Source organism: Bos mutus, chromosome 15 (genome assembly GCF_027580195.1).
Source record: "Bos mutus isolate GX-2022 chromosome 15, NWIPB_WYAK_1.1, whole genome shotgun sequence".
In the NCBI taxonomy this organism is placed as follows: domain Eukaryota; kingdom Metazoa; phylum Chordata; class Mammalia; order Artiodactyla; family Bovidae; genus Bos; species Bos mutus.
Genome location: NC_091631.1, coordinates 25,507,218 through 25,528,180, shown reverse-complemented (window position 1 = coordinate 25,528,180; position 20,963 = coordinate 25,507,218). Strand labels below are relative to the sequence as shown.

The window sequence follows — 20,963 nt, the reverse complement described above, 5'->3', positions numbered from 1 at the left end:
GGCATAGTCCAGCATCATCTTGTTGTTCTGCATATTTAATAGTTTTCTGTTTAGTCTTACATCAATTACTAAGAGAAGGGTGTCATCGTTCTCAACTATAGTTATAGGTTTGTCTATTTCTTCTTTTAGTTTTGTCAGTTTTTGCTTCATGTATATTGCAGTTCTATTCTTGGGTTCACACACGTTCAAAATTGTTATGTCCTCTTGATGAATTTACTTTAATCATTATGTAATGTTCCCTCTTCTTGTGGTTTGCTCTGCTCTGAAGTTTACTTTGTCAAATATTAATATAACTACTCCATCTTTTATTTGTATATTTTTCCATCCTTTGAGTTTAACCTATTTGTTGTTGTTCAGTTGCTAAGTTGTGTCTGACTCTTTGCAACCCCATGGACTGCAGCATGCCAAGTTTCCCTGTCCTTCACTATCTCCCGGAGTTTGCTCAAACTCATAGGAGTTGTTGATGTCATCCAACCATCTTGTCCTCTGTCATCCCCTTCTCCTCATGCCCTCAATCTTTCCCAGCATCAGGTCTTTTCCAATGAGTCAGCTCTTTGCATCAGGTGGTCAGGTGGTATTAGAGCTTCAGCTTCAGCATCAGTACTTCCAATGAACATTCAGGACTGACTTCCTTTAGGATTGACTGGTTTGATCTTCCAGCTATCCAAGGGACTCTTAAGAGTCTTCTCCAGCACCACAGTTCAAAAGCATCAGTTCTTTGGCACTCAGCCTTCTTTATGGTCCAACTCTCACATCCATACATGACTACTGGAAAAAACCATAGCTTTGACCATACAGACCTTTGTTAGCAAAGTGATGTCTCTGCTTTTTAAGATGCTATCTTGTTTTATGATAGTTTTTCTTCCAAGGAGCAAGCAATTTTAATTTTGTGGCTGCAATTACCATCTGCAGTGATTTAGGAACCCATGAAAATAAAATCTGTCACTGTTTCCACTTTTTCCCCATCTATTTGCCATGAAATATGGGAACAGATGCCAGGATCTTAGTTTTTCAGATGTTGAGTTTTAAGCCAGGTTTTGGGAAAAGCCTGTCTATATCATTATATTTGAGGTGAATTTATTGTACACAGCTTATAGTTTATGTACTATATGTATTTAATGCATTATGTTTTAATATATATAGTCTACCAGTATATGTCTTAATTTGTATATTTAGAGTACATATATTTATTATATTTGTTGGTATGTTATAATTTAAGTCTGCCACTTTGATACTAGTTTGATGTTTGGTTGCTCCAACTTTGTTCCCCTGTTTTCTCATTTTGGCTTTCTTTTGGTTATTTGAACATTTTTCATAGATAGTATTTTTTTTTTTTTACTACAGTTGACCCTTGAACAATGGGGTGTTATGGGCACAGTCAAAATTCATACATAACTTTTAACTCCCAGTATCTTAACTACTAATAGTCTTCTACTGACTGGAAGCCTTACAAGTAACACAAACAGCTGATCAAAACAGATTTTGTATGCCATATGGATTATGTTATTATTTAATAGGTACGGAGCTTCAGTTTGAGAAGATGAAGAAGTTCTAGACATGGATAGTTGTGATAGTAGTAAAACAAGGTGAATATACTGAATGCCATTAAACTGTACACTGAAGAGTAGACTGGGCTTCCCCAGTGGCTCAGCAGTATAGAATCTGCCTGCAATGCAAGAGATGCAGGTTTGATCCCTGGGTCAGGAAGATACCCTAGAGAAGGAAATGGCAACCAACTCCAGTACTTGCCTGGGAAATTCCACGGACAGAGGTACTTGGTCTATAGTCCATGGGGCCACAAAAGATTCAGACACCACATAGTAACTAAACAACAACAAAAAGAGTAGATATATGTATAACAGATTCACTTTTCTGTACACCTGAAATTAACACAATATTGTAAATCAACAATACGCTAACAAAATTTTCTTTAAAAATGGTTAAAATGAAAAGTTTATGTTAAATATATTTAGCACAAAAAAGTCGCTTTCTCTAGAAAACTTCTCTCAGTACTTCACTCTTAAGTAGGCAGAGAAAGGAGAGGGGTACCAATTCTTATACCAGGGCAGAAATTGTTACAGGGGTTTGCTTATACCCTGCAGGGCCACAGCCTCAAGCTGTGAGAGGGAGGGGAGGGGCTTTTGTGTGGTGTTCCCCTGAGTAGGACTGGTATGGTCAAAACATTTATAGCCTTCTGGGCAATCCTACTGCAAATTCTCTGGCTAGAAAAAGCAGATTTTTTTTTTCCCTCTGCAGCTGTAGGTGTTTCGGTGCAGGTCTCTTCAGAGCTCATGTCAGGGTATATGAGGAAAAAACCAAAACAACCAACAGGAAACTTGCTCCCTACTAGGAAGTTCCTTCAATATTATGAACCAGCCAGTCCACCTCCAAATCTCCACCTTTCAGAGTCTTCTGTCAGATGGTTTGTGAATTTTGTCCAGTTTTAAACTTTTTTTTTTTTCTTTTACGTATTTCTAATTCTTGGAAAGAACAGGGTGGAATGTGCTGAAGTTTTAGTAGCTGCTGTTTGTACATTTCCACAGTCTTGTGTTCCTCTTTTAGAAGTTAACAACATTTTCAATTCAGTTCAATTCAGTTGCTCAGTCGTGTCCAACTCTTTGCGACCCCATGAACCACAGCATGCCAGGCCTCCCTGTCCATTATCAACTCCCTCAGTCCACCCAAACTCATGTCCATTGAGTTGGTGATGCCATCCAACCATCTCATCCTCTGTTGACCCCTTCTCCTCCTGCCCTCAGTCTTTCCCAGCATCAGGGTCTTTTCAAATGAGTCAGTTCTTTGCATCAGGTGGCCAAAGTATTGGAGTTTCAGCTTCAATATCAGACCTTCCAATGAACACCCAGGACTGATCTCTTTTAGGATGGACTGGTTGGATCTCCTTGCAGTCCAAGGGACTCTCAAGAGTCTTCTCCAACACCACAGTTCAAAAGCATCAATTCTTCGGTGCTCAGCTTTCTTCACAGTCCAACTCTCACATCCATACATGACCACTGGAAAAACCATAGCCTGGACTAGATGGACCTTTGTTGACAAAGTAATGTCTCTGCTTTTTATTTATTTTTTCTTTCTTTATTTTTATTTTATTTTTAAACTTTACAATATTGTATTGGTTCTGCCATATATCGAAATGAATCCGCCACAGGCATACATGTGTTCCCCATCCTGAACCCTCCTCCCTCCTCCCTCCCCATACCATCCCTCTGGGTCGTCCCAGTGCACCAGCCCCAAGCATCCAGTATCGTGCATCGAATCTGGACTGGTGACTCGTTTCATATATGATATTATATATATTTCAATGCCATTCTCCCAAATCATCCCACCCTCTCCCTCTCCCATAGAGTCCAAAAGACTATTCTATACATCAGTGTCTCTTTTGCTGTCTTGTATACAGGGTTATCGTTACCATCTTTCTAAATTCCATATATATGCGTTAGTATACTGTATTGGTGTTTTTCTTTCTGGCTTACTCTGCTTTTTAACATGCTGTCTAGGTTGGTCATAACTTTCCTTCCAAGGAGTAAGCATCTTTTAATTTCATGGCTACAATCACCATCTGCAGTGATTTTGGAGCCCCCCAAAATAAAGTCTCTCACTGTTTCCACTGTTTCCCCATTTTACTACTTAGTAATTCTTGATATTAGATTTTCCTGTTCTAGTTACTGCTGTGGTATTCCTGTTCTGGCTAGACTATGACTGATAAGCAATATTTATTAGTGATGAAGTCTAGATTATGACCATCAATGTGGATGGTGGAGGTATGTGGAGGAAGTGGTAATGGGAAATGAAGACATCAAGACACAGAGAAACTGAAGGGTTGGAAGGGTCATCTACACCGAAGTTGAAGTCACAAGTAAGATAAGAGAGAAAGACAATGTGCCAGGAGCTCATTGGCTCAGCATCATGACCACATTAGACCACGACCTCTAGGCACTTGCACAATGAACCCAGAAGCTCTAGAAGAACATCCAGTTTCAGTTCTGCTTAAAATATCCTGCATGAAACAGCTGAGTAACACCACTGTTAGATAATGTCAACCCTAGTCTGGGATCAGGAAATCTAGTTCTAATCCTGGCTTTATCATGTACTGATCCACAAACTAGTTATTTCTCATTGGGATGCCTTTGGCTAAGCTATTGCCTCTACCCAGATTCCCCATCTCTGTTTGGGAAAATACTATTTTTCCTTCAAGGTGCAACACAAATACAGTTCTGAGCACAAAGATCATTTTCCACAGAGTAGGAGGGGGACTCACCCTCCTCCACTGAGGCTCCACTGCATTTGCCTTACTCTTTTCTGGACGGCCCTCACCACACATGGTCCTGTACTGTGTTTGTTTGTAAACATGCCCTATCTCCTTCACTGGCTGGGAACAGCTCTTAGGCAGGACTATATTTCACTCATTTGCCTCTCCCCAGCACTCAAAAGAAGGATATAGTAGGAATATAGTAGGTACCCAGGGAATGTTAATTAAATAGGTTGCTAAGGTGGGGCAATGGGAATGAGTTATAAGCATGCTTGTAGGGGGTACAAGTTTGAGCTGTGTGTGGAGACTACACAGAGTGATCTATGAGCCTGTGATGAGCATGTAGGGGTTGCAGATGTGTGGTTTGTAAAGGAGAAGTGGTTCATGTATGTGTGTCATGGGCAGATGTCCCATGTGAACATGGGAGAAACTCCCAGGGGCTTGCCCTCTCTACAGCCTGGGCCAGGCTGGAGTCGTCCATGGCACTGGTCTCTTCTCCTCCCACCCCGGCCCCTTCTTTCCTACCTTATTTGCACATCACTCTCCAGTCCATGGGCCCCTTGTTCAACAGCTTTCTCAAAGGACATTATGGTATTCTCAGGTCCCAGCTGTGTAAGAAAAGGACATCAGGCCTTTAATCTCACAGTCTTTACTGCCAACATCCCTTGTACGGTAGGGAGGGGACCCAGTAATGACAAGACTTTAGGAAGGAGAGTTTGGCTCCCTTGGCTCTTTTTTCAAAGAATCTGCCTATATTCTACTCTACCGAACCTGATTTGGGGACTTGGTTCATCTGAGGCAATGTCATTGGGTACAATAAAAAAAAAAAAAGACTGAGAATTAGGTGACCTGGGTTCAAGTCCAACCTTTACATTTAACTCCTTATTTCTGTCATCTCAAGCCAAACTCTTTACTTCTCCAGGGGCTCCTGGATCTGATGTGCCATTGTCTCACCCACACCCATGCACATCTGTACTCACCCACATCCATCATGCTCAGACCTACCATGGGTGCACCTCTATGACCAAAGAAGTCTGGCTTGGGTGCTAATTTATCTTTCTCCTGAACACAGGGAGAATAAGTCCCAAATGGCACCACATAGAGACATAAAAGGATAAGGAGGAAGGGCAATCCAACAACCACTTGCAGAACTGAAAAAGTTGGAAGGAGAAAGTGACAAAAAAGAAAAGAGGAATAAAGAACCATCCCAAGCAAATAACTATCCCCAAAACAACAGTCAGTAAACGCCTAGTGCATGGGTTCATTGAATCTATGGACTCATTGATTTACTCTCAGTTTCTGTCATATCCCCATATTCTTTCAGTGACTTGAAAGTAAAGAACTATTCAAATAAAAAGTGTTATTAAGTCAAAATTATTGCAAATGCAAATTTACAAGGGAATGAGTTGTATGGGAGGTAGAAGGAGAGGGAATGTTAAGGAATAACTTCTCAGAAGGAGGAGTAGTTTGGTTGGTTCTGAGAAAGTCCTCAAGCCCTTAAGGATCAGCCTAAAATGCCCCTGTACTGAAGGCAGTGAGGGATAGTAGAAGGGATACTAGTTTAAAGAAATCCAAGTTCAAAGCGAGACTACTATTTTCTAATTTTGTGCCTTAGACATGTTGTTTAACCTCTTCGGATCTTCACTTTTCTCATTCTGAAAAATGGAACTATTTTGCTACTAACATCTATCTCATGTAATTAATATGCCAGGGTTGACTCATCACAGGTTCTCAGTAAATAGTAGACACTTCTCTCTTTCTCCTCATTCATCTCTTAAATACACACACAGACACAGACACAGACACACACACACACACAGACACACACACACACACACACACAGCCTGACCATAATACCTGTTATCACTGGCCACTCCCCAACACATACTATTTAGACCTTGGAGGATTTTACCCATTTGTACACTTAAAAATTACCACCTATGTTGCTTTCAAATCTAGATCTGCCAGCTCTAACCTCTCAACTTTGTGAGCATTGTACACCACTTGTTTCTTCTTCTTTCACTAGTATTCTGGTATCTTCTCATTCTAGCTAAAATTCAGGAAATGAAAAACAAAAGAGTCATTATTGTCCCCTGTAAGTTCTTGCCCCCAGAAACATTTCCTAAAATCCACTGGTCACATACACATACACACGTGTACACTCAATGACAACACTACCAATTGAGTTTTTTTCTTTCCTGCATCCTTGCACAAGTCAGGAAGCAGGCACTTCCTGTTTAACCAGCAGTAAAAAAAAAAAGACATAGAAGAAGGTCCTCCTGTTTCTCAGTTAGGGTGCTGAGAGAGAATTCCATTCTCAAAATAGTTTCATATACAGCTCTTGACTCTTGTTTGTTTCCATGATATTTCACTGGGGACTGTTTTGAAGTACTAAGATGTGTTCAGGGGATATCTGCACTTGGTTCTAGAGTTGAAAATAGTAATATTTGAATTTAAACTAAAAGAACTCTGACTTGTACCACCACTGGTCAAATAAAACTAAAATTCCCTCTACCCTCCCCACAACTACTTCAATCTATTCCCAGTCAATGTGTAACAACAGAGAGAAAATTCTTATTTTTCTAGAAGCAGAATCCCTTTTTAGAAGAGGACCTGTCTGATCAGAGAAATGCTGTGACAGGCCATGTAGGGTTGTGAGTTCGACCAGAAGAAGCATGCCTGAGTAACAAGCTAAATGAATTTCAAAAAGCTACAGTGCTGGCTGTCTACCAACCTTGTCTGGCTGAGTAAAGTACACTAGCTAAAGTCAGAGCTGGAAGAATCAGGGAAAGTTCCACCCTTAGGACATACCTTCTCCTTCCAAATGGATCAAGTAGAAGGCCACAGGCCAGGAAAGCAAAACCATCGCAGATATGCTGCTCAGGTGTATGTAGGGAGCAAAGACCTGAGAGAAAGCCAAAAGTCAGGCTGAACACATCTGGACAGACAGGGCTACAACTAAGGATGGTGCTTACCTGCAGTGACAGCCCAATGGTGAGCCATCTCTCTCTCCAAAAAGTTAATAAAATCCACATCAAAAATGAGCAAAGCAGAATCACTATCAGAACCATGATCTAGGGAAATAAAAAGAATATCTTGACTTCTTTGGGGCTTCCCTGATAGCTCAGTTGTTAAATAATCTGCCTGCAATGAAGGAGACCCTGGTTCGATTCCTGGGTTGGGAAGATCTGCTGGAGAAGGGACAGGCTATCCATTTTTCTTGGTCTTCCCTTGTGGCTCAGCTGGTAAAGAATCTGCCCATAACGCAGGACACCTTGGTTCGATCCCTGGGTTTGGAAGATCCTCTGGAGAAGGGAAAAGGCTACCCATTCCAGTATTCTGGCCTGGAGAATTCCATGGACTGTATAGTCCATGGGGTCACAAAGAGTTGGACACAACTGAGCAACTTTCACTTTGACTTCTAGACACTAAGCTCGGATCAGAACTGTCTTTGGGAAATGTGCATGAGTGTGTGATAAGTCACTTCAGTCACGTCCGACTCTTTGCAACCCCATGGACTGTAGCCTGCCAGTCTCCTCTGTCCATGGGATTCTCCAGCCAAGAATACTGGAGTGGATTGCCATGCATGTACTCACAGTTTCAGGGACCTAATTTCCTCATCTTTTTTAATCTAACCATTCTTTAATAGTCCATGGATCTAATAATCTACCTTCTTTGCTGTGAAGTCTTTTTTGTGCACCATGGTTAGAAAGAAAAAAAAAAAACACACAAAAAACAAACCTACACAGCTATGTGGTCTGATTCCTTTACTGATTTATTATCTCCATGTCAGCTTGGCCCTCAACATTGCTTAGCATGTCTCATTCAGTTTCAACAGTAGCCATTACAAATATTCGCTTTTTAAAAATACGACTCAATACAATCTCAGGTAAACAATATTTTGTTCAATGTATGCTTTCCCCAAATAGACTATAAGCTTCACAAAATCAGGGATAATGTTCATGATTATATATTTATTGTCTTTTGAATGTCTGACACATAATAAACTTTCTGTAAATATTTGGTGAACAGATGAAAAAAACCTGCTGGCCAGAAAACTATATTTAGTCATAGGAAATGAACATTGAGACCAAGAATACATAACTTTAACTGCTTCCCTTCAAATAGTTTTCTATATGTATGTAGCCCTCTAGACAGTGCTTGGCTTCCACTCCTCCATAATTCTTTATCTATGAAAGTAACTGAATCTGTAATTAAACCTTATAAAAGAAACTCCAGGCCTTGCTGCCCTCAGGGTTAATTTTTCAAATATTTAAGGAAGAAATATTTCAACTTTAAAAAACTCTTCCAAAGAATAAAGAGGGAATTTTCTCTAACTTGTTTCTTGAAGCCAAAAAAAAAAAAAAAAAAACCCACTGATATTCACACTCAACAAGGACATTATAGGAAACAAAAATGACAGTCCAAACTCTTTTATACATGGATCTATGCAGATATTAAAATCTTTAATAACTTATTAGCAAACCAAATACATCACAATACAAACTTTAATAGACAAATGAGACTCACCTGAATCACATGTAATTCTGTGATTTTATTCAACATCAAGCTTTACTAATGATTTAAGGCAATTATAAGGTACAGATAAAACAGTTTCCCTTGGAGATCTGTCAAAAGTAGCTATTCATAAAAAGGTCTTTCCTATAATATGATATATTCTGGTCTGGGACTCAAACTGTGAGGTGTGTTTTGAGTAAAGTATGTGGAAACATTTCTTCACAGAAGGAATCTTTTGGGTTATGGTGCATCATTTTTTAAAAAATATATTTTGTTAACTATACAACTTCAGCCAGCCATGCCTCCCACCTTACAAATCTATAAATTCCAGGTAAGTTTATTTATTGTAAGCAACCTAGATACACCTATTTAGATCCTCCTAGAAATTTCCATAGATAAGGACTCTCCATTATCTTTTGGCTAATAAATATCTTTAGTATGTTTATTAGGAGGTTGGGTTATTAGTTATATATAGATTTTTTTTAAATAAAGAGTTTTAATTGAGGTCATTCATTATTCTCTGAGCACATTTAAGTAGAAGGGAATACACTATAGGCCTGATTGCTAACCCTTTCCTTCCAGGTTTACTCTTTCCCACTGAAATTCCAAGCCCTAAAGAAACTCCCTTGCCAAGAAGACTTAAAGACCAAGGGCTTAAAGGTCCACACAAATTAGTCATCTTCCAAAGGTATTCCAACTTCTCTAACAACCAGCTCCACTACTTCTCATTGGCTACGCATTTGTAACTGGAATTTGATCACAGAATACCTGAAGAGATGATGGCTTTGTTAAATATATATCCTGTATATATCCTGTATATATGTATCCTTTGTTAAATATATATATATATCCTGTAGAATATGTGTCAGAATTGATTCTGAGGATGCTTGCCAAGGAAAAAACAATGTAATATTAAGGATGCTAGACAAGGAGAAAATAAAGTAATATTAAACCAGGCTGAATTTATTGATACATGTGCACTTACCAGAGATTCTAAAGTCAATGTATTAGCATCCAGGTATTATGCATCTCAGAGTGGTTCTGTTTGTGTATCTGAAACCTTGGCTCAATAGTTCAGTTCAGTTCAGTCACTCAGTCATGTCCAACTCTTTGTTACCCAATGAACTGCAGCACACCAGGCCTCCCTGTCCATCACCAACTTCCAGAGTTTACCCAAACTCATGTCCATTGAGTCAGTGATGCCATTCAACCGTCTCATCCCTTGTCGTCCCCTTCTCCTCCTGCCCTCAATCTTTCCCAGCATCAGGGTCTTTTCAAATGAGTCAGCTTTTCACATCAGGTGGCCAGAGTATTGGAATTTCAGCTCAATAGTAGCCCATGCTTTATAAAATTGGGACACCAGCAATTTCTTAGTGTAATATGGAAGAAAGAATCCAATGATTTATTGAGAAAAGTTTACTGGAATGCGGAGCTAAGCCACTCTATATCATGCTCTGTGGGAGGTCTCAGAGGACACTGAAAAGCTCATTGGTGAGGAAAGTGTCAGCATCCTTGAAAAGCACTGTAGTGGCCATCCTTTATGCCTGGATAAAGGTGAGAAGTGCTGCCATTGAAACTGGTTCCCTGAGTTCAAAGACAATGATGAGATTCTGCTAGGAAGAGGCCAAGTAGCAGCACTCACTGCCAGAGGCAACGTAAGCATGGTTTCTATAATAGACACAAGCCTGGAATAGTGATTAGAATGGTTTAATCCATAGGTTATCTTGGTAGTGACTAACTGCTCATGGTGTCCCAACTCCAAAACCCACAGGATCTCAGTAAGGCCTATTATGTTCACTCTTCAATTTCCTGTTTCTCTGTATGACCTTGTGATTTCAATTTCCATTCATTCTAACCCTTAAATTTGTATTTTCAGCTCATCCTTTCCTTTTGAGTAAAAGGAAATTTAAGGAGACCACTCAGAGTTTGACATGTTCCTGGATTTGAGGAAATACAAGGAATGGTATCAAAGCCATACCTGAAAGCCTATAAATAGCAAGGGGCTATGCTAGAGATGCTCAAGCCCATGGCAGAACAAAATGAGGGAGGCAGTGTTGGAAATGAGATGCATGTCTTCAGATGTTGGGTCAGTGATACCTGCTTCCTCCGACCAGATATGGATCCTCTGTTACTGCTAGTAAAATTTTATTTTTAAATTTATTTATTAAAAAAATTTATTAGAATATAGTTGCTTTACAATGTTGTATTAGTTTCTATTGTACAGCAAAGGGAATCAGCTGTATGTATACACATATTCCCACTTTTTTGGATTTCCTTCCCATTTAGGTTACAACAGGGTCTGACTCTTTGTGACCCCATGGACTGTAGTCTGGCAGGCTCTTCTGTCCATGGGGATTCTTCAGGCAAGAATATTGGAGTGGGTTTCCATGCCCTCCTCCAGGGGCTCTTCTTGACCTAGAAATTGAACCTGCATCTCCTGTGTCTCCTGCATTGCAGAATTCTTTTCCACTGAGCCATCAGGAAAGCTCGGTCTACTACAATAAACTAAAATTCTTAATGACTGAAATAAGAAAGTTCTGTGACTATGAAGGACTGGGAAAATAATGGAGTTTGCCCAGGATTTTATGGGAATGGGAAGAACAGAATCACAGAATGAGTTTAATATGGAGTAGTGAGGAAAAAAAAAATGGAGAAGGAAATGGCAACCCACTCCAGTTTTCTTGCCTGGAGAATCCCAGGGACGGGGGAGCCTGGTGGGCTGCCATCTATGGGGTCACACAGAGTTGGACACGACTGAAGCAAATTAGTAGTAGCAGTAGCAGCAGTGAGAAAAAATAAAATTTGGGTTCAGCTTGGTCAGTAAGCCAGTTCCACCTGTTAGACACTGAATGATTTTAGTTGAAACAGTGTAAGCAGGTCTCTTGTTTCTAAGGGAGACAAAGAAAGGGAAGCTCTGTATTTAACACTTAGTGCCAAGAGGCACATTCAGTCCTTGTCTCAGGTCTCCTATGAAGATTCAGATGTCCTACCTTATGATACCAGTGCAGGTATAGTTCATTTTTTTCCCAACACAGCAAAAATCCAAGTACCTGAAAAAAAAACAAAGAAAGAGAAAAAAACCAAGATGCTACACAAAACTGAACTCAAAATTCCTTTCACAGTCTGGCATTACATTCACTCTTTGCTACACCTTCCCTTTTCATCATCTAAGAGTTTGCCATGCTGTTCCTCTGGCTAAAAAGCTCTCCCTTCCCATGCATGGACCCATCAAACACAGTTCACGTGTTACTTCCTAGCTGTAACTTTCACTGGCAATCCAGAGAGAATTTACTATCTTCTCTGGGATTTTATAACAATCAGTACATTTATATCCTTCCTGAGTTTCTACCAATTTTCTTTTCTGTGTGATGGAGCTTATTCCTGGTATTAGGTAGAGACACTAGTAAGAGAACAGAGGTCATGGGCCAGCCCTTCCAAGGGTCATTTAAAAGTTCTTTTTTGGGACTTTATTTGTGGCTCAGTGGTTAAGAATCTGCCTTGTGATGCAAGGGTTTGATCTCTGGCTGGGGAACTAAGATCTCACATGCAGAGGAGCAACTTAGCCCATACGCCACAACTACAGAGTCCATACACATCAGTGAAAGACCTTGAACTATGCAACCAAGAACCAAAGACAGCCAAATAAATAAATAGTTTTCTTTTTTTTTTTAAGCTCTTCTTTGAGGAACTAGTGCCATTGTCACAACTGTTACCCACTGCTGTTAACATTGGTATTAGTCAGTAAACCTTAATTAGGTTTGGATCTAATTAATTCAAGCCTTAATTAGGTTTGAATCTATGTAATCACCAAGTCAGTGTGAAGACACAGACTGAAAACTGGAGTCGTCCAATTCTTAGGTTATTAAGGAGAGTTTGAATGCATAAGGCACTCACCTTTTTATCAAAATAATTTTATGGATATGATTTTATTTGTACTTTGGTGGTGGTTTAGTTGTTAAGTTGCACACAACTCTTGTGACCCCATGGACTATAGCCACCAGTATCCTCTATCCATGGGATGTTCCAAGCAAGAATACTGAAGTGGGTTGCCATTTACTTCTCCAGGGGATGTTTCTAACCCAGGGATCAAATTTGGGCCTCCTGCATTGCAGGCTGATTCTTTACTGACTGAGTCACCAGGCCATTTATTTGTACATTACCAAGCTCTATAAAATATCATTAAATATTATGATAATTCTCATCAGAACCAAGACATTGAGGCTTAGAAGAGTTATGTGACTTGGTCAAGGTTACAAAATAACTTAAAGCAGAAATAGAATCTAGGTCTCCTCTGTTGTTGCCACTGTATCCAAAAACAGGTAGGGTAGAGGAGAAGCCTATTGAAAAACACATGGCTTATTGGACAGTGGAAGTCCATCTTGGTTTTATTTTGATCATGTATGAGAGTAGTACAATTCAATGGCCAGATGCTTGCCCAAAATACATCATTCATCTGCATTTTTCTCATTAAATAGAAAAATTTCTAACTAATTTCTATCTACAGACACCCTTCACACAATGACTTTCAAAATGATAATCTTAATTAGAATCTGATTTATATCAAGTATCTTAGTCTACTTTTCAGGCCTTACAAAATCTAGCACAAGTCTATTGTTTTAACCATATTCCCCATTTTTATTCACTATCCCCTACATGCTAACAGTACTGATTCTTCTCTCTTATCTAGTCACACTCCATATATCTCTGTCTTACTGACTTTGTCATGATGTTGCCATGGTCTGGACTTTCTTCTGCACTACCATAAACATGTGTCTAAATCCAACATCCTTTCAAGATCCCACTCCTCTGCCACCTCCTCCAAGGAGTTTCACTTAATCCTCTTGACTGAAAGTTGCCTCTTCCTTCTCAGAACCCAGGCTGAACTTTATTTAGGCCTTCTAATGACAATTATAATGCTCTGTCTGTGTTGGTTATTTTTGTCTAGGACTTACTTCCCTACTAGATTCTAAACTCATTGAATTAAGGACTATTGTAACTCTATTTCTCATACCTCTGTCTTTGAAGTGCCCTGAATAAAAACAGAAACTGCATGTCTTTGATCTCTGTAACCTCAGTACTTATGGCTCATACAATAATCAATATATTTTGCTGAAAGAAAAGTTAATGCAAATGTCAACTGATTTGGGAGTTGGGTTTTTTAGTATCAGATAAGAAATCAGTGGGGACAAGAAATTATGAAATCAGAGAAAGATATATATATGTCCAATGTGTAAGTGGGTACCGAAAAACTCCAGTAACCTAAACGTTAGTCTCCCATAAATGTTCCACTTCTACAGATTCCGCTACTGCTTGCCCTCAGTTTCTCATACTACATGACGCTGCTATGTCTGGTGTGAATTTCTCACACTACAGATATTACTATGTCAGGAAACAGGCAGGGTCTCTACTGTGTAAAGATACTTGCTAAAATAAATGTACTTTGCACTTGGACTAGGGGACTAGCACTTGCACAGTATAACAGGTGTAACACACTAGATAATTTGTAAGGCCCAGAAAGACTGATTCTCAGGAGATGCGCTATGAAATGAATAGTTAAATGTATAAAAGTACTGCCATGTGAAGGTGTGAGCATCTAAAATGACAATACTGAGTGAACCAGAAAGTAAGCCATGAAACAGAGGAAGAGAAAAAGGATGTCCTGCCTCCTTTTCAAAGGGTCAAAGAAGAAAGACATACCTTCTAACAGCACAAGCCTTTCCCCCTGCAATCTATCCCTCCTCCCTAATATTCAAGGGGCTGATGTAAACCCAAACTATGCTAAGAGTGATCTGAGGGCTCCCAGCACCAACTGGGAACCATACCACAGATAAGAGCACCTCATGAGGCTACTCAAGAAGTGGGTGGGAGAAATAGGAAACATTACTCACCACCAGCATTGTTGTGTAGGCAGCCAGGATCCCAATGACACTCAGCAAGACAAGGGACCAAAAGAACCAAATTCTTGCACCTAGGAAAACAACCCTGCAAAAATATGTTTCAATTCCTAAAATACATAAATTAGTAGCATCTGTGTCAAGGATAAGGGATAGGACTGGACTAGATGAGGTATAAGAAAAACAGGGGCTGAAAAGAAAAGCAATTTGGGAATAGATACCCTTTGGGGATATTTATTTGAGAAGTTTTAACTTTGTTCTACAGACAATTATGTACTTTAACAGGGTTCTGTATGAGTTGCATGGCTTTTAAAAGCTATTTAAGATACTATTAGAATTAGAATACTATTTAGAATACTCAAAAACTTTGTACTCAGTAAAAAAAATATGGAAATTCTGGAATGTCAAAAGAGGAAAAGTCATCTGTAAGTTCACTGCTTTCACATAGCTAATACTTTCCATTTCGGCAGATTTTTTATCCATATAAATATATGTTTTCTTACATAACAGCAAGCCACTATATTAATGTCTATATTCTGTGTAAGAGCTCTGGATCCTTTAAAAACATCTCTGGTCTCTTTTGTGTCTAAAGTAGTTTATGAGACAAAACTGCTAATAAATTGATTTCTTAAACAAAGTTATAATTGCACAAGCCTCTTAGATAGCATCACCCATCAGAGGGGCAGACAGAAGAAACAAGAAGAACTACAATTCTGCAGCCTTTGGAATAGAAACCACAATCACAAAACAACAAGAAAAAATTGAAACAGCAGAGGATTATGTCCCAGATGAAGAACAAGATAAAACTCCAGAAAAACAACTAAGTGAAGTGGAGAGAGGCAAGGATTAAAAGAGTTAAGAATACTGACAGTGCAGGTGATCCAGGATACAGAAAAAGAATGGAGGCAAGGATTGAAAAGATGTAAGAACTGTTTAATAAAGACCAAGAAGAAAAGAACACACACACATAGATGAACAATAGCTGAAATGAAAAATACAGTAGAAAGAATCAATAGCAAAATAAGTGAGGCAAAAGAATGGATAAGTGATCTGGAAGACACAGTGGTGGAAATCACTGTTGTGGAACAGAAGAGAAAAGAATGAAAAGAAATGAAGACAGTCTAAGAGACCTCTGAGACAACATTAAATGCATCAACATTCACATGATAGGGGTCCCAGAAAGAGGAGACAGAAAGGACTTGAAAAATTATTTGAAGAGATCATAGTTGAAAACTTCCCTAACATGGGAAAGGAAACAGTCACTAAAGTCCAGGAAATGCAGAAACCCAGGCAGGATAAACCCAAGGATAAGCATGACAAGACACATAGTAATCAAATTCACAAAAATTAAAGACAAAGAAAAAATATCAAAAACAACAAGGCAAAAGCAACCAATTACATACAAGGGAATCCCCAGAATGTTACTAGTTGACTGCTCAGCAGAAACTCTGCAGGCCAGAAGGGAATGGCACAATAAATTCAAAGTGATGAAAAGGAAGAACCTACAAACAAGAATACTCTACACAGCAAGGCTCTCATTCAGAATCGATGGAGAAATCAAAAGTTTTATAGTCAAGCAAAAGCTAAGAGAATTCAGCACCACTAGACAACCTTATACATATACAGACAACTGTATCAAAACCTCATGGAAACAGCACAACCAAAAACTAATTAGATGTGTGCATGTGTACACACACACACACACACACAAAAGGAATCCAAACACAACACTATAAACTTAGTCATCAAACCATAAGAAAATAGAACAAAAGAGGAAGGAAAGAAAAAAGACCTAGAAGAACAAATCCAAAACAATTAAGAAAATGGCAGTGGAAGCATACATATCAATAATTAAATATAAATGTATTAAATGCTCCAATCAAAAGACATACACTAGCTGAATGGATACATAAAAGACCCATATACATGCTGTCTATGAGAAACCCGCTTCATATCTAGGAACACATTCAGACTGAAAGTGAGGGGATAGAAAAAATATTCCATGAAAATGGAAATCAAAAGAAAATTGGAGTAGCAATACTCACATTAGGCAAAATAGATTTTAACATAAAGACTGTTACAACGGACAAAGAAGAACACTACATAGTGATCAAGGGATCAATCCAAGATGAAGCTCTTATAACAATTGTAATTATATATGCACCCAACATAGGAGCATGCCAATATATAAGACAAATATTAATGGCCACAAACGGGCAAATCGATGGTAACACAATAATTGTGGAGGATGTTAACACCTCAGTTATATCAATGGACAGATCATCCAGACAGATGATCAATAAGCAAACACAAGCCTTATGTAACATATTAGACCAGATACACTTAGTTGATATTTATAAAGTGTGTGCTGTTGTATTCAAGTCTTTGTGAGCCCATGGACTGCAATCCACCAGGCTCCTCTGTCCATGGAATTTTCCAGGCAAGAATACTGGAGTGAGTTGCCATTTCCTACTCCAGGGGATCTTCCTACCTAGGGATTGAACCTATGTCTCTTGCTTTGGCAGGCAGATTCTTTACCACTGTGCCACCTGAGAAGCTGATATTTATAAAGCATTCCATCCAGAAGCAGCAGAACACAAATTCTTCTCAAATACACATGGAACATTCTCCATGACTGACCACATGCTGGGCCACAAAGCAAGACTTGGTAAACTTAAGAAAACTGAAATCATATAAAGCATCCTTTCCAAGCACAACTCCATGAGATGAAAAGTAAACTACATGAAAAAAGTATAAAAAACAAAAACACTTAGAGGCTAAACAGTATACTACTAAACAACCAATGGAGCACTGAAGAAATTAAAGAAGTAAAAAAAAAAAGAAAATCTAGAGACAAATGACAATGAAAACATAATGACCTGGAACCTATGAGATGCAGCAAAACCTATTCTACCAGGAAAGTGTATATCAATACAATCTTACCTCAGGAAACAAGAAAAATCACAAATAAACAACCTAACCTTGTACAAAAAATAACTAAAGAGCAAGAAAACCTGAAATTAGTAAAAGTAAAGAAATCATAAAGAACAGAATAGAAATAAATGAAATAGAAACAACAACAACAACAAAAAAACAATAGCAAAGATCAATGAAACTAGAAGCTGGTTCCTTGAAAAGATAAACGAAATTATAAACATTTGGCTAGACTCATCAAGAAAAATGGGAGAGGACTCAAATCATTCACATTAGAAATGAAAAATAAGAGGTTACAACAGACACCACAGGAATACACAGGATCATAAGAGACTACTATGAGCAATTATAAGTCCCCCAAATGGACAACTTGGAAGAAATGGACAAATTCTTAGAAAGGTACAACCTTCCAAGACTGAAACAGGAAGAGATAGAAAATATGAACAGACCAGTCATATGTACTGACATGGAAAGTATGATCAAAGGTCTTTCAAGAAAAAAAGTCTAGGACCAAATGGCTTCATGGGCAAATTCCATCAAAGGTTTAGAGAAGAGTTAACATCTATCCTCATGAAACTATTCCAAAGAAATTTCAGAAGCAAGAATACTCCCAAACTTATTCTATGAGGCCACCAAAACCCTGGTAAAAAAACCAGACAAAGATACCACAGAAAAGAAAATTATAGGTCAATAACTGTGATGAATATAGATGCAAAAATCCTCAACAATATTCTATCAAACTGAAACCAACAACAGATTAAAAGGATCATACATCATTATCAAGTGGCATTTATCCCAGGGATGCAAGGATTCTTCAATATATACAAATCAATCAGTGTGATACACCACATCAACAAGTTAAAGAAAAAAAAACCATAAGATCATCTCAATAGATGCAGAAAAGCTTTTGAAAAAAATTCAGTAGCTATATATGATAAAAACTCTCCAGGAAGTGGTCATAGGTGGAATATACCTCAATATAATAAAGGCTATGTATGACAAACCCACAGTTAACATCATATTCAACAATGAAAAGGTGAAAGCATTTCCTCTAAGATCAGGAACAAGACAAGAATGTCCACTCTCACCAGTTTTAGTCAACATAATTTTGAAAGTCTTAGCCATGGCATTCAGAGAAGATAAAGAAATAATTCAACCTGAAAAAGAAGAAGTAAAACTGTTACTGCATATGACAAGATACTATAAGTAGAATATCCTACACAAAGCTACTAGAGATCATTAATGAATTTGGTACAGTTTCAGGATACAAAATTAACTCTATTACATTCCTATGCATTAACAACAAAAAATCAGAAAGAGAAATTTAAGAAACAAATCCATTTACCATCACATCAAAAAGAATAAAATATGTAAGAATAAATAAATCTACCTACGGAGGCAAAAGACCTGAACTCTGAAAACCATAAGTCACTGATGAAAGAAATTGAAGATGGAAAGATGTACCATGTTCTTGGATGGGCAGAATCAATATTGTCAAAATGAGTATACCATCCAAGGCAATCTATAGATTCAATACAGTCCATACGAAAACACGAATGCCATTTTTCACAGAACTAGAACAACAACAACAAAAAATTAAAACATGTATGGAAACACAAAAGACCCTGAGTAACCAAACCAAACATTGGAAAGAAAAATGGAGCTGGAGGAATCAGGCTCCCTGACTTCATACTGTATCACAAAGTTACAGTAATCAAAATAGTACTGGCACAAAGTATGGTACTGTCACATAGACAGAAATATAGATCAATAGAACAGGATGGAAAAAACAGAAGTAAACTCACATGTGCTAAGTCATGTCTGACTCTTTTTGTGACCCTATAGACTGTAGACAGCCAGGTACCTCTGTCCATGGGATCCTCCAGGCAAGAATACTGGATTGGGTTGCTGTGTCCTCCTCCACAGGATCTTCCCAATCCAGGGACTGAACCTACGTCTCTTAGGTCTCCTGCATTGACGGACAAGTTCTTTACCACTATTATCACCTGGGAAACCCAAAACTCAAAACACCTATGACCAACTGATGTATGAAGAAATAGGCAAGAATACACAAAGCAGAAAATACAGTCTCCTTGATAAATGGTTCTGGGAAAACTGGACAGCTACTTGTAAAAGGATTAAATTAGAACATTCTTTAACATCATACACAAAAATAAAATAACAATGGGTTAAAACTCTAAATGTAAGAATAGTGAAAGTGAAAGTTAAGTCACTCAGTTGTGTCCGACTCTTTGTGACCCCATGGACTGTAGCCCACCAGGCTCCTCAGTCCATGGAATTTTCCAGGCAAGAGTACTGGAGTGGGTTGCCATTTCCTTCTCCAGGGGATCTTCCCAACCCAGGGATCGAACCCAGGTTTCCCGCACTGCAGGCAGACGCTTTACCGTCTGAGCCACCAGGGAAGCCCCAAACATAAGAATAGATATTATAAAATTCTTAGAGGAAAACATAGGAAGAGCACTCTTTCACGTAAATTGCAGCAATACCTTTTTGATACATCTCCTAGAGTAACGGGAAAAAATAAATAAATGGGACCTACTTAAACTCAAAAGCATCTGCATAACAAAGGAAACTATTAACAAAATGAAAAGACAACACACGGAAAGGGAGAAAATATTTGTAAATTATGTGACTGACAAGGGATTAATCTCCAAAATATACAAACAACTCATGTATCTCAACTGCAAACAAGCAATGGAATATAAAAAATTGGGCAGAAGACCTAAATAGACATTTCTCCAAAGAAAACACAGAGATGGCCAAGAAGCACATGAAAAGATGTTCAACACTGCTATTTATTAGAGAAATGAAAGTTAAAATTACAATGAGGTATCACCTCATGCCAACCAGAATGGCCCTTATAAAAAAGTCTACTATTTACAATAGCCAAGACAAGAAAACAATCTTAGTGTCCACTGATGACTTAATAAAAATGTGGTATATACATACAGGAGAGTATCATTCAACTATATAAAAAATGAAAAATGCCATTTATGACAATAAGGATGGACCCTGACAGCATTATGCTAAGTAAAATCAGTCAGAGAAAGAAATAAATACCATATGACTTCATTCATACATGAAAAATGAAAACCAACCAACCAAACTCATAGACACAGAGAACAGATTGGTGATTATCAGAGAGAGGTGAGAGGTGGACAAATGGGTGAAAATGGATAAAAAGGTGTAAACTTCTAGTTATAGAATAAACATGTCCTGGGGATGAAATGCATATAGCATGGTGATTATAGTTAATAATACAGTATTGTATATTTGGAAGTTGTTAAGAGAATATTTCTTAAAAATTCTCATCACACACAAAAATTGAAAC

General features: G+C 38.3%; 1 protein-coding gene across 1 annotated transcript in view; it reads right to left on the bottom strand.

Moving 5' to 3' along the window:
- LOC102282145 (glycerophosphodiester phosphodiesterase domain-containing protein 4) overlaps positions 1-20,963 on the bottom strand; it is a 94,645-nt gene that overhangs the window by 68,885 nt on the left and 4,797 nt on the right. Inside the window, exons 3-9 of the mRNA XM_070383084.1 lie at positions 14,672-14,765; positions 11,774-11,833; positions 7,241-7,339; positions 7,077-7,170; positions 6,241-6,315; positions 5,270-5,415; positions 4,790-4,872 (exon numbers count right to left, since the gene is read on the bottom strand). Coding sequence (XP_070239185.1) covers positions 4,790-4,872; positions 5,270-5,415; positions 6,241-6,315; positions 7,077-7,170; positions 7,241-7,339; positions 11,774-11,833; positions 14,672-14,765 — 651 coding nt within the window. The remainder of the gene's footprint in view (positions 1-4,789; positions 4,873-5,269; positions 5,416-6,240; positions 6,316-7,076; positions 7,171-7,240; positions 7,340-11,773; positions 11,834-14,671; positions 14,766-20,963) is intronic.